Genomic DNA, 15,303 nt, shown 5'->3' with positions numbered 1-15,303 from the left:
CAGCCCTCCGGTCCCCATACCAAGCACCGTGACACTAGCGCGCCTAAACCGCAACTGCCACCCACTCCGGTATTCTGGGCCCTGGCTGCCTCCAGAAAAGGCTAGGCCCCGGTGGGGGATGTTGCACATATATCAGCACTTTATCTATCAAGTATATTCATTTTCTAGCTTTTTTTAAATTAATCTAGCTTTAATATATATATCTTGAGGATATACTTGGCCTTTAATTCTATTACCCTGTAGCAAGTGTGAGCATTTAGTATCCAGTACTAGGCTGATTACATTGCATTGGATTTTAAAAATATTGGTTTGTCGTATATATATATCCACCACAACTGCATAGAGATGAAACATAAGAGATTAATTATAGCTTATTGCTGTAATCACCATTGGTAGGAAAAAAATCCATTGATTGGAAACATTCCTTTCATCAGAAAAGTAAAGACGCACATATTATCATCTTAAACACTCATTATTAGCCATATTGCACAAATTACCATTGATTCTAGCTAGCCAAAGATCAATGCCAGTGACTTTGAATTATGGTTGTTCAGTTGGATATCCTAGTTTGTATAATTAAAGTTTATTATATACTGCACATATAGGTGATATGGTAAGTCATGTCAATTTTATCATGGCTGTTCCAAGGCTTTCTCCATTTGGGACACGTGTTGACCATAAGTGCATAACCTATTGTGCCTCACAAAATAATGGGAGGTAGAGATGGCCCCCTCTTAATGATTCAGCTAGAAAATCCAGAGGAATTGAATTAGAAGACTAGAAAATCCAGAGGAATTGAATTAGAAGACAGTGTTGCGTTATGTATTGCCCTTGGAGATTTGTGTAGCAATACCTTTGTGTATATTGTAGGTAGCAGCAGGACTGTGAAAAATGCATCTGTGTTCCAGGATTATATCTAGATTTGGAGCACTGGAGTGTGAGATCCTCCACTCTGCTCTTATGCCTTATTCACAGGACCATTTGCTGAAACAGCCCGCAAATAGGGGAATGTATGAGGCCTGTTTCAATCGGGTATAGGTGGGAGGGGTGAGCAGCACTTCATAGGAGCCTGCATCCTGGCTCGGTAATGGTGATGTGAGACACTGTGGCCTCACTACACCATGCATAATAAAAGTCAATTTTTCAAGCCAGTTCATGGCCGCCATATATAGTTGTGTCCGTGTAAAAGTGTGAGAAGTTTACCCCAGTTCAGCTACAATCCTGGAATATTAATGTTGGTAGACATCTTCGATAGAGGTATTTGTGACTTTAGAGACTGTAGAGTCAATTCCAGATGTGGTTGTCTTCTGTGCTGGTTAATTTTTGTATCAGAGCCTGAGACCATCAGAGGAGATTTTTGGAACTCCAGTTTATGGACGTTCTTGGATTCTTTCTCCAAGTAATTACTGGTAAATTTGAGCATGTCCCAGTCCTAAAACGTGGGGGGTAAGTGCTGTAAAATCTTGCCAAAAAAAGAGATGGGCCTGCTGATTTAGAGCAGGGTCATGTGGTCTATTTTAGTAACTGTAAGCATGGACCTTTTTGTCTGGTCCAGTACATTATGACTATGATTTTTGGAGACTGCACATATAAGTGGTCAAGTATGAATATTTTCCTTCTATCACAAGAAAAGGAAAAAAGTCATATTAATGGATTCTGTGTTGTGTACATGTACATTCAACTGCATCCTGATAGAAGTTGTGTCTGTGTGTAAGACTATAGTTTGATGGAAATCACAGTAGAGCTTAATTAGCTTTACAAAGGGATAGTCAGGCCTCAGATCTCGCAGGTTCTGTGATGTGAGATGATGGCGATAGCAGGAAACTTATCACATGGACGGAGTACATTCTCACTGCGCTTTTGTGACTAGTCCCAAGCAATATGAAATGAAATGTCAGAATGAAAAACTTTCAAGTGGAAAGAAAACCTCTAAGAGTATTTTTGTCTTCACAAATCGTGTGCACTGACCTCTTATCTATGTGCGCCTGTCTATGGTAATAATGACTTCAAACAATCTAAGTACCAGGGGGCGAGCAGGGCCATGAGGACAAATCTTTGACAATGCTGGGATTTGTGAGAATATAAAGCCTAATTGTCGCTCACCTTTTAAGTTTACAAGTATCCTGCAGAAGCTAATAATAAAAAAGCTCTCCTGTTCAGAATACACGTTTGTTGCAGCTATAACTGACAGCGGGGTTTAACAGAAAGATGACCCCTTTATGTCAAGCCGGCACTGGCTGTGTGAAATTATTGGAAGAGATTTTCAAATCTGCAAATCAAACAGCTCCCCTTTTTCTTTCTAACAGTCCAGCTCCGACTCCTCAGACGCTGGATCGGGTAACCTCGGAGCACTCGGCTGCTGTACAGCTGCTGTGTTCCTTTTGGAGGCACCTGTGCCGTGCTAATTCATCGATCTAGACAATATTAATGTTCAGTGCACACCAGAACTGCAGATTTTGGGATTAAACATTACACTGGTTCATCATTTCTCTTTTTTGGGATTTTTAGAAGTTAGAACTAAGGATTTTGTAAAGGTCAGACTAATGTGTTCATATGCAATTGCTTGTGTATCCTTATACTATGCGTATAAATTATATAAACTGCATAAATAAACAGATATATGCAAAGAACTGGACCTCTAAGAACATTTTGGGCACTTTTACCCACTCACTATTTGATCTGTATTTAAAGGGGTTGTGTAGGATTAAAAAAACTTTTATATATGGCCAGTGGTGTAACTTGAAGCTGATGGGCCCTAGTGCAAAGTCTGTGCCAGGCCCTCCGACTATAATGTAGGGTGTATAGTACTAGCCTTTTCATATGAGAAAGAGACACCTTATGGGCCCCTAAGCCTCTGCACCCTCACCCTCTGCAACCCCCTCAAGTTACGCCCCTGTATATGGCTTTTATATATGAACTGCACTTGATCTTAGCCAAAAGGCTGAGAAGCAATTTTATATATGAACTGATACTGTCCTCTCTCAGTGCTCCTGTTCAGACATGGCGTTGCCCATCATTGCCAGCTTCTGTTTGCACACAGAGGCCTTTGGTAATGTCACATTGACTGTGCGTGCCACTACAGGAGCAGTTATAGGCTGTAGCTAGAGAACAGCCATTGATGCCACCGCTTGAACAGGAGCTCTGAGAGAGGTGAATATAGGCTGTTTATTGGTTTTACACTCCTCAAACGGAATATAAAAAATATGTAACTCCTTTAACATCAGTATTTGTAAGTGGATATTTTCTACGTTTAAGACCCGCTCCTACAAATACTGGTCTATACTGTAATGGACAAAGCAAAGACATTGTGGGATATTTACCATGCTGAAGCCACCAGCACCAAAAAACCCTTCTGAATGGTACAATTTGACCACCAAAGTTTTCATGTGTTTTGGAGAGGTGTTGTGCCTTTGTTGTCAGAAAAATTTATTTCAGTTACGAGGTAGCCAAACTAAAGGGGTGTTCCCATTTCAGCAAATATCTTATGGTTTCTATGATGATGATGAGCTGTGTACCTGTGTAAAATCACATGACCATAGACCGGTTTTATCCACAGGAAGTGAAATATGAGGCTTCCTGTAGAATGACAACAAGCAGAGATCTGGAAAACAGATCTCATACAAACAATAACAGTTATTTAATGGGAACACCCCTTTAATTATACAACCGGCTCTCTGAAAATCTCTCCTCTGTCTTGCGTGATGCTGATTTCGATGTCATCTTCCTCCCGGGTTTCTTTGCACACCCGCTGATGCAAGGAAGATTGTAATGGACATGCCTGAGATTGCAAAGAGCAATGTGGAGGGACGGGACAAGGTGGGAAGCCAAGGACTGGAAGAGTTAATATGTTAAAAGACAGCAGAACATAGAGGGGCTCCGTTGACACCACAGAGCCCTTAAGGCTCATTTACATATTCTCTAAAACTCTTTTTTAAACACTTTGTGGACATTACAGGAGATAAAAAGACATTACAGTACTCTACGTATTGAGACCCACATGTAAGTGTTATTGGTCTACCATCAGTAATTCTGACAAGTCTTCTAAGACATTTCCTACTTGAAGTGGTGAAACCAGTGTACTAGCTCTATTATCTGAACTAATCCATATTGAAAGGTGGTGGTCTGGTGTGGATGGTAAGTGTTAGAGTCTTAGGCTCTGGTATAAGTAGGCCACTGGGCGACAGAGCCTCAGAAATGGTTGAAAAGACATGTAAGAAAAGTTAAAGGTGATGACTTGACCTTTGGTAATGTCTGGTGCGACACGCATGGTCTATTTGCAGCCAATCCAAAAGTTTAATATAGTGTCAACATTTCATTCAGTCTATTTTACAGAAAATTCATGTACATTTAGTTACCACTGATTTAGCATTACATTTACAGCATACACAGGCCAAATCTCATGATATTGAATATTAGTTTCTGCTAACTTCTATACTCTAGAAAATAAAGCACTATAAAGCCAAAATAAGAAACAAGAAGAAGCTTTGATGCTTTGGGAGTATGGGCCGCGTTCCCACCAGAACTAAAGTGGAACAAACAAAAGAGTTTGAGAACATTGCCTCTGCGCGAATCCTATTTAGAAGATTAGTGTGATCTCATAAAGCTTTAAGACTTGTTTTTCCCCTTGTATCATTTGATGTGTCATAAAGGGTGGCGTCCGAGGTTATCACACTGAGCCAAGACGTCTTAATTAATGTCTCTGTCACTAGCTGCAGAGGTTTCTGCCACAAGGTGGCCCTTGAACATTGCAGCACACTTTAATCTGGCAATAACTACTTTGTCTTGTATTGTATCTGCCTTGTTATTGCAGGATGACAATGAGGTGAAATATATCAGACAGCTGATACCTGGTAATGGACAGACATGTCTGCAGTTCCTTATTATATATCATACAATAATGCGTGGCCGTGAGATAATGGACTTGGGGTACACAAGTGTGCTGTCTGCATAAAACTCTACTATTGTCCTATTCAGTCATGGAATTACTGTGGCTGTGGACACATAGAACGTTACTTGCATCAGTAAACTCTGTGGGCAGTGCTCCTATGACAAAAATAATATTATCAAGAACCTGTGGCTCACAGACAAGACAGACTTCTACACTTTTATGAGGTTGTTTTTTTATGGGGGTTATACAACCCAATTAAATGCGTATCAAGCACAGGTATATGGAGCCAGTCTTCCACTACAATGGTTTGACATGGGACAATATATGAATTACCATGGTGGTTTTACCTTTAACCACCTGTGTGGGTATCTAGGCTTTGATATGACTGGATCACAAGACTTCTACCTCTCTTGAGTAGTACTGGTACTGATGGAAACTGGCTCAGGTGGTTAGACAGACAGGGTTTAGGGCAGGCAGCGGTCTGGCAAACTCCAAGGAATCGGTAAGGGCAAGCACATATGTACCCAAGTCAGGTCAAGCTGAGGTTGTCACCAGAAACAGAATGGTTTTGTACCACAAAGCCATAGTTTAGGGTACAGAGATTAGATATTAGCAGAGTGCTGCACACCTTTGTGTGGAATTAGCAACCCATTGGTCTTAAAGGGAAACTGTCATTAGATTGTTACCATTAATCGTAATGACAGGTTCACTGAAAGTCTTCTCACTGTCTCCCATACAAAACTGTAGCGGATATCTTTATTTATTCGATTTTTAACAAAAAAATATATATAAATAGAAGGTACCTTGCCAGCAGAATCATCATGTAACATGTCTCCCTCAGCTCCCTCATTCCCCCTCCCTCAGGAATTTCTCTTCAGCTAGTCACTATGTAAGGGTACATTCACACGTAATGGGGGACGAGACTGCAGCCCCACTGACCACGCACGAAGAAATATAGGACATGTCCTATATTTCGCTGTGATACATCGCTGGCTCTGCACTGCACTTTGGAGAAGAAAGGGGTATCAGTGCTCATCGCTCATTCTTCTCCAGTGCACTCACTTGTGTCTTTTGTGTTTAGGCTTGAAGCAACAACACGTGGGCTTTGAGAAGTCTTGCCCTGTCTAAAAATGCAACAGTCAATCGTCTAAGATAAAAAAAATGACTTGATACATATTATGCAGGTTCCTTTGTCAGTTTTCAGTCTTCAGTCATTTTGGGACACATTAATATTGTGTATCATATTATACGGGGGTATATTTATCCCACACCCAGGTCCTCCTTATTCTGCTAGGTGTTCATTATGAAGCCTCTTGAGCTTTTAACTTGTGGGGAAGAAAGTTCTGTGACACGTTGTGAAGTGTTCACCTGAAGTCATCACTTTTCTACTGTACATATGGCGTGTTTATTTGTACCTTGATCACTCCTGCTCTGCTGTGCTACATAGATTCCTTGGAGTATTATAGAATTATGGAGGTTATGAAGATTCTATTCTTCAGTCATTCTGTTTATAGCAGTCACTTCTGTCACTTTTACCCACCTCTCGAAATGTCACAGGATTACATGATTCACATTTCTTTCATCTCTCATTTCCTGCATCTCAAAATTTCTGTTCCTGTTGTGTTTATCCATCTGTGCATATGTATTTGCCTATAAACACCACACAAGACTCCACTCACTTATTGGAGCTGCCAGGGGATGACTTCAAATTCCAAACTGGACAAAACTTGTGGTATTTTGTATTTTACTAACCTATATTAGTAATTAAACACTTGCAGTATTATCTGTACAGTACTATACTCTTACAGGTGAGGCTTATGAAAAGCAATACAAAAAATGTGAATTCAGTTCTTAATTTTTGAGGACTTTTGTAAAATCACTCATCAAGTTTGATCCAGCCCATAACTCACTCCAAGCTCCTCCAAAAGTTAGATTGCAGAAATGGATACTGAAAAGGACCCTGTAGGCAGTAAAGACTTGTGGAGGGTCCATATATTTTTTATGACAACAAAAGACAATACAATAAAATAGCTATCAAATTGACCCAATTAGAGATAGGAGGAAAAGTGGAAGAAAGAAATCTCTTGATATAGACAGTCTAAACGGCCTATGCAATGCTCAAGAAATTCACACAATGATTTACACACACCGGCCATTTTATTAGGTACACCTGTCCAACTGCTCGTTAACACTTAATTTCTAATCAGCCAATCACATGGCGGCAACTCAGTGCATTTAGGCATGTAGACATGGTCAAGACAATCTCCTGCAGTTCAAACCGAGCATCAGTATGGGGAAGAAAGGTGATTTGAGTGCCTTTGAACGTGGCAGGGTTGTTGGTGCCAGAAGGGCTGGTCTGAGTATTTCAGAAACTGCTGAGCTACTGGGATTTTCATGCACAACCATCTCTAGGGTTTACAGAGAATGGTCCGAAAAAGAAAAAACATCCAGTGAGCGGCAGTTCTGTGGGTGGAAATGCCTTGTTGATGCCAGAGGTCAGAGGAGAATGGGCAGACTGGCTCGAGCTGTTAGAAAGGCAACAGTGGCTCAAATCGCCACCCGTTACAACCAAGGTAGGCAGAAGAGCATCTCTGAACACACAGTACGTCGAACTTTGAGGCAGATGGGCTACAGCAGCAGAAGACCACACTGGGTTCCACTCCTTTCAGCTAAGAACAGGAAACTGAGGCTACAATTTGCACAAGCTCATCGAAATTGGACAGTAGAAGATTGGAAAAATGTTGCCTGGTCTGATGAGTCTCGATTTCTGCTGCGACATTCGGATGGTAGGGTCAGAATTTGGCGTCAACAACATGAAAGCATGGATCCATCCTGCCTTGTATCAACGGTTCAGGCTTGTGGTGGTGGTGTCATGGTGTGGGGAATATTTTCTTGGCACTCTTTGGGCCCCTTGGTACCAATTGAGCATCGTTGCAACGCCACAGCCTACCTGAGTATTGTTGCTGACCATGTCCATCCCTCTATGACCACAATGTACCCAACATCTGATGGCTACTTTCAGCAGGATAATGCGCCATGTCATAAAGCTGGAATCATCTCAGACTGGTTTCTTGAATATGACAATGTGTTCACTGTACTCAAATGGCCTCCGCAGTCACCAGATCTCAATCCAATAGAGCATCTTTGGGATGTGGTGGAACGGGAGATTCGCATCATGGATTTGCAGCCGACAAATCTGCGGCAACTGTGTGATGCCATCATGTCAATATGGACCAAAATCTCTGAGGAATGCTTCCAGCACCTTGTTGAATCTATGCCACGAAGAATTGAGGCAGTTCTGAAGGCAAAAGTGGGTCCAACCCGTTACTAGCATGGTGTACCTAATAAAGTGGCCGGTGAGTGTATAATAGAAAGCAAAAATGTAGAGGAGTAAACAAATAGGAAAGAAAATAACATAAAAATAAATTCAATTACTGGGGAGGGAGAGATGGAACGGTTACAGAGCTCCAGGGTAAAGATCAGCCTACATGTGAAGACTTGGTCAGAGGGTCCATAATTTTCATATAGACCAGGGCCCACAACAGTCTTAATCTGCCCCTTCAATGTTCTATAAGTTGTGGTTACATTTGCAATGTCACATATTTGGGAGAAAGAAAAAGTATCTTAAATGGAACATTATAGAGGTTTTCTTTCACAAAAACAAAAGCTCTAAAAATGTTCTGTCCTCCTCAGTGTTCTTGAGTTCACAAAATAGCTGTGAAAAAGTGGCAATTAGGGGAAGGGGCAGAGTTCACGAGTTCACAATATGCAAAAAATTGAGTAAATAGGACCTAACTAAGTTTTTGGAATTTTTTTTTCAGATTGAGAATTTTCCAGATATTTTGATCTTCATGGGAATCCTGTCTTTTATATCATTTATTAAAATGTATAATAATCATCATTTCAAATATGCAGACTTTCTATGTTAATAATAATCAATAATCTTGTGTTATTCTAAATCAACAAGGGCAGTATGATAAGTAGTGAAAATGCTATATGATAAACTCATCCTCATTTGGTTTTTCCTTTAGGATTGTGAGAAGAAGGGGTTCATGAATAAACTCTATGCCATCCAGGAGGTCTGCGTCAGTGTCCAAGGCGTTCTTGATGAGGTGGCGTCCATTGGTGAGAGGATAAAGAAGTAAGAACCTACAGTGTTAACCATATAAATTCGTTTAAAAAAATTGTTTTGTGAGGAAATGGACTGTCCAAAAAGTTCAGAGGGTGTCCCAAGAGTGATTCCAAAAACAGCATCTAATGGCTTAGACAAAGCATTTTACCAGAAGTGATAGCAGCAATAATGTTGTCAGAGGAGTCAAAGAAGCTTCCAGGTCTACTATCAATACTATACAAAATAGTAATGGTTAACATGTGTAAGTAGTTATGATGGAGGATTGAACACCCCATTCTTACTGTGTATGACATGTTTACTAGCAGCCAAAAAATCCTCATTGGATAGGAAAGAAAGAGTGATTTTGGCACTAGCACAGAGTACCTGCCCTCGTATATGCTGCGCTTACATACCATCATTTAGTCTGATGACACATTGTCAAAATTGACAAAACGCAAGAAATGAAGAAAACCAAAGTACATAATTATATTACTGATCCATGCTGGACCCAAAGTGATGACATCTTGTTTATCATCATTTCACTGGGTTAAGGTACAGGTAGTCTGGTGATGCGTTACAAATGATTAGTCCATGTACAGGAATATTAGGGAGAAGAAATGTATTATTTGATGGGCAATGTTTCGGGGGTGGAATTCTCTTCCTCAGGTCCAATCTATAAGAACATAAAAGTTACAGTTGTACTGCAGAATCTCTGGAGGGCACACAGTAATGTCCTAGTACACCTCTTAATGTTGTGTTTTGTTGTGTTTAAAAATCGGAACTGATGCAAGAAGTGCTCTGCCCCCTGAAATGAGTTGTCATATTAAAAATTACTTCTTCTAATATTCATGTGTCTGGACTAACCATTGATGACTAACACATCACAAGATCATTAGTAGTATGAAACCTATATTCTATGGGGCACATGTATCTTTGTTTTGGCGTGGCTGTTTTTGCGTCATTTAAAATGGTGCAAGGTTTGGTGCAAAAGAACTCCAGTCCCAAGTAGGTGTAGGCAAAACTTTAGACTTTAAACTTTTTGCAACTTTTTTTTTTTTTTAACTGCAAAAAGCAACAGACACAAGACACACTTGTCTGATATAAATTACTTCTTACTAATATTCCATTGGTTATAGTACGGGATTCTAAGATAATAAAACAAGTCTAAAACTCAGAAAAAGCTACAAAAACACACACGCATGTCCTGAATAAAAATAAATGACCCCCTGGTTCCACTGCTCACGACCGCATCAGGCAATTCTGGTCAAGTCAGCTTATTCTTATGGACATGCGCAGAACAAGTGCAAGAACAAGAGCCTGCTGCTCCCACTCTCCACTTTGATCTGTGCATGCGCCTCACTATGCTAGAAACCCCAAGCGTAGTGCAGCACTTGCGCAGATTAGAGCGGTCAGTGGTGGAGTGAAAGGGCAGGCTGGTTGCTATGATGTATCGAGGGGGAATGTTTTATTTATTTATTTTTTAAATCTGCTGATGACGGAACAGTTTCCCCGATGGTGGGAGTAAGAGGGGGAAACCTCTCCTCGGTACACACACCCCTTGGACTTGGGACACTAACAGTAAGAAACACAGGTATTTGTCTCTTGATGTCAGTGTCTCAGGTCCGAGGGGCCTTTGATGTAAGTTATCTTTACAATTAAAAAGGCAGATTATTTACAAAAACTGTTTGGTAATGTGCATACAAGTACCCAAGGGGGCATGAGGAGGATAATAAAGGGGTCCTAGTGACAGGTTCCCTTTAACTGTTTCCATAGCTCTGAATTTACTATATTAAAAAGAAAGCTAATGGTGTTTGAAAAGCTTTCCATTATGTATAGCCTAATGTCTTTCAATGACTCTATCATATTTATGCTGACCCTTAACAGGTTTTATTAGTAATGAACATTGCAACAATTCACATCCTCCATCAGTTCTAGTACAGCACTGCAGTACAACATATATCAGTAGAGCGATGGAGGAAATGGGTTGATTTATACACACATACATTCACTGCTGTATGAAGACATGATAGAACAGTATTATTCATGATGAAGAGCTGGACGGTCAATATTACCAGTTAAGTATATTATTTCTAGTGAGTGACGTATTGAGTATCCAGCAGTGATTAATAGGCGCCATTGTCTGTAATGTTGTTGAGATACAATTTATTTGGCGCCCTTTATCACAGCATTTCCTCTCGTACACATTCAGGAGGAGGGAATGAAGAGTAATATGCCTGCATGTGTCGTTTAGACATCCGCACTTTATTTGTTATGTCTTTTATTAGATATATGGCAGGATTAGCCGGGCGACTCATGCTATTTTTTTCCATGTAGCACATTCAACTGGACGGTCCCATTCTTAACGTGGCTGGCAATTATCGCCCTGTGTCTCCTTACGGCAGTGCTATATTTCATTCCGCTCAGATACATCGTCCTTCTGTGGGGTAGGTAACAGATTGGTGGAGCTATTGATGCTGCTCTGTGATAAGTGTTTTATAGGAGGATGAATTGTAGGATCAGCAGCTGGAACATCTATGACTGAAGATAAAAGGGGGAATAAACTCTCCATCATGATGAACCATGTTATATAGGCAGCTGTTTGCATGGGCCTAATGTTAGTAAAACATGGCTGCTCTCTTGTGAAAGTGGAGCCACATCTGGACATTACTTGCAGCTCAGCTCTATTACAATGAATACATCTTATATACATTATCACACAGAAGCTTATAGGTTGTGGTGCTGTGGTTAGAAGCAAAGAGCAAAATGGTTCTAATGCAATTGTAATTATTTCTCTGCCTTTCTGTTAATCAGCTGATCCATTTCTGAATTATCTGTCTGTCTGTATATCTATCTATTTTATTTAAACTATGTACTAATGGAAAGTCCAATAGAGAGGGATGAAGAGCCAGCATGTTCTATCTTATGGTCACTTATATTTTATATGTGGGTTTTAACTAGCAACATATGGAATGTAAATAGATTTTGAAAAGGGAATCTGTCAGGTAATTTGGGATTATTCTCACCGTTGCATCTATTAAGAGAAATACAGGTGTGAATGTAGCCATGGGATCAGTGAGGTGGGTGTGCACTGGGTAAAGCTGAGGGCTGTGCATGTTTTGAGAGTGGACATACAGACAGAAGAACAGCATTGATAGGTCATATGAATAAGGGTGGATGGTCACACTTATTATTTAATGGCAGTGTTAAACAACATTACGTTTCCTCAATACTTATGTGTTACTACCCTACCAAAGGAGTACCATATAATGTACAATACGCTCCACTTACAAAAATTAAAGAAGAATCGTTGGCTCCCATCACATACACACAAAACGTCTTCACAGACAGACAGACTGACTGACACCTAAAAACTATTGAGGTAAAATGTAATTTTAAGCAACGTTTCGAAGTACAAGCAAACCCCAAAACGTTCCTGCCTAGTTATTTTATGGTCAATAAACAACTGCCCAGTTATTTTAAGGTATTTGGATTGATGCTTTTGCCCTGGACTTTCTTTCCATAGATACGGTAGATAAATTACATTACCACTATACTATCATTGCCCGAAGTACATGGGAGCGACATGGTTTAGACATTTTGTACATATGTACTTTTTCCACTTCCCTTTTGGAAAATTGGTTGTGTTATGGACAGGGTAACTGATAACTGAAATGACAGAAAACTCTACCGGATGATGTGTTGCTACCCTACCAAAGGAGCACCTCATGTTGTTTTGCGGTAATAAGAACCATATAATGTACGATATGCCAAAACTAAAAAAAATTTAAGAGAATGGCTCCCTTCACATATTACATACAAAAGGTCTTCACAGAGATCTCCCAGACGGCAGTTCTTCTGCCAAAATGCTGAAAGCATGGCCAACATATCTAATAGCCGCATGATGGCATGACAAATATACTTTGGATTTAATATCCAGTTGTTGGAAGTATAATTATGTCCCACATTGAGGACCTATTACATTTACTATTGAACGTTTAGGTGATTACCATGAGACTTTAATGAATACACAAAAATTTAATTTTGTCTAGGTTGTCTTACAATAAGACAAATATCAGTGAAAATTTGAGTTTCTTAGTGTAGTTATTTAGGGAGACTGGGATGAAGTCTAACAGAAGGACAAGTTGGATCCAGTATGGGATGTGCCAAACTATCAACATAAAATTACACATATAGAGCATCCCACTGGCCACTAGTTATAACTGGAGTTATCACTCCAATACTAATTGGAGTTTTTTTTTCTAGTTCTGCCGTGTCACCCACCAAGCTATTTGGATCACCATTTTTTCACAGACTACATTGTGGCTACAAAGAATCTCTCTCACATCATTCATTTTAAGTGTCCCATTCAATAGTTCCAGGCAGCCCATCCAACAGTGCTTATTTCTGAAGTTAAGAAATCCTTGGATGAATAAAATCAACAATGCACAGTCTCCACTGATAACTATGAGAGCTCCATAGATGAAATGTGGATTAGAACTCTAGAATTTGAGCATCGTCTTATTTTATGCCCTTAGTATATTAATGTATAAAGAAGCTATGCCATCTTTTTCTATTCACTTATAGGAATTAATAAGTTTACAAAGAAAATTCGGAGTCCCTATACAATCGACAATAATGAGCTCCTGGACTTCCTCTCCAGAGTTCCTTCAGATGTGCAGCTGGTGAGTAGATATTGTCTGTATACAACCATTGGATCATCCTTTACTCATTGTCCTTCCTCACTTTTGGACTTTCAAAGATTTGGACTTGATTGTTGGATTTCTTTAAAAAAGAAATTCTGCAGATGGAAACAACATATGCAATTGCCAATGACCATCTTCTCTAAGGCAGTGGTGTAAGAAATGGTGGCGCGTGTACAATAACATGCGACTAACTTCTTTGGATGCTTCATAGAAAGTTTTGAAAAAATTCCTAATTATGATTATTTATATAGGTTCCCCTCTCTTCTACCACATTAAATGTTACTGTCAAGCTTATATATGGTTATCACGGTCAGCGGGTGATAACCCATGTCAGCTGTAGAACACCTACAATCTCATTGTCATTAAAGGGAACCTGTCACCAGGAGACCCAGTTTTAGCACCCCTTCCCAGTCCCCGCAGAGCATAGTACATACACTGCCAAAGATTTTTGTATAAAAAAAATAGGTCTTACAGAAAAAGAGATATGTAATATAACACCTTTCATTGCCATTTGTTCTGTGACTAGGCACTTGTCCCGGGGAGTGGCTATAGAGGAGCAGTTTCCTCCCACTCTTGGGAAACTGCTCCTCCGTGTGTCCTTTTCAAATGTATGAATAACTCCCATCATTCGGGATTGGCAATAGAGGAGCAGGGGGCCTCACTGAGCCAAGTGATGGCCATTTTATATATTTGAAAAAGGTCACATGGAGAAGGGGTTTCCCAAGGGTGAGAGGAAACTGCTCCTCTATAGCCACTCCCAGGGGGCAAATGCCTAGTCACAGAGCACATGGGATTGAAAGCTGCTATATAACATATTTTTTTCTGTAAAACCTATTTTTTATACAAAAACTCTTTGGCAGTGTATGTGCTATGCTCTGTAGGGAGTTCCCTTTAAATGACACAAGGCACTTCTTGTGGCACTGAAGTAGTAAACTACACATAGTAGTAAAGGTGTGTGAATCTTCCTAAGTATATGAGGTCCTTATTGTACTACTAATATATACTGTATATTATGAGGTTAATCAGTTTGCACAAATTGTATAGACAGCTCTTTATATATCTAGCTCTTTAGTTTAGCTCAGTGCTGATCTTTCTGTTATTTCTGAATTGCTGCTTTTCCATAGGGAAGATTATGGCAAACAGCCCAGAGCCCTCTCAAAGCTACAGCTTAAAATGATGGGTCTTGCTCCTTAACCTGCTAATTTATAGTTGACAGACTGAGTGATACTGAGTATCTATATCTATCAAGTAGTGATAAACACCTGCCTTCCATACTGACACATTGTACAGTATTATATACATGTCACAGCACAGCTACTCCGGCTACACTTAATTAAAGCACTTTATTTATCATGGTAATAGAATGCATATGTTATATGGTCTGATGAATTGCCATTATTTGTATCATTTACTGTAACACCTTGTGCCAGTCAGATAACCCAGCACCATACTGTATTTACTATATATAAGAATGGACTTTAGGCTACCAAAAAAGTAAACGTGACCTCTAATATGTGGTGGTCCTGTTAGTGATTTATGGCACTCTATATGTCATACCTATGACTGGATAACTGCTTCTAAGCATAGATATAGATGAATAA

The 15,303-nt window shown here is 39.8% G+C and overlaps 1 protein-coding gene across 7 annotated transcripts in view; it reads left to right on the top strand.

Moving 5' to 3' along the window:
- MCTP1 (multiple C2 and transmembrane domain containing 1) overlaps positions 1-15,303 on the top strand; it is a 486,374-nt gene that overhangs the window by 463,787 nt on the left and 7,284 nt on the right. For 5 of the 7 annotated variants that reach the window (XM_072139695.1, XM_072139689.1, XM_072139708.1 and 2 more), the window contains 3 exons: positions 8,920-9,029; positions 11,334-11,443; positions 13,584-13,879. In XM_072139695.1, the coding sequence (XP_071995796.1) occupies positions 8,920-9,029; positions 11,334-11,443; positions 13,584-13,858 (495 nt within the window). In that variant the 3' untranslated portion in view covers positions 13,859-13,879. Of the gene's footprint in view, positions 1-8,919; positions 9,030-11,333; positions 11,444-13,583; positions 13,880-15,303 lie in introns of those variants that run through there. The other 2 variants (XM_072139702.1, XM_072139697.1) reach the window with 1 other exon arrangement.

Source organism: Engystomops pustulosus, chromosome 1 (assembly GCF_040894005.1).
Source record: "Engystomops pustulosus chromosome 1, aEngPut4.maternal, whole genome shotgun sequence".
Taxonomy (NCBI): domain Eukaryota; kingdom Metazoa; phylum Chordata; class Amphibia; order Anura; family Leptodactylidae; genus Engystomops; species Engystomops pustulosus.
This window is presented reverse-complemented; position numbering and strand designations above follow the sequence as displayed.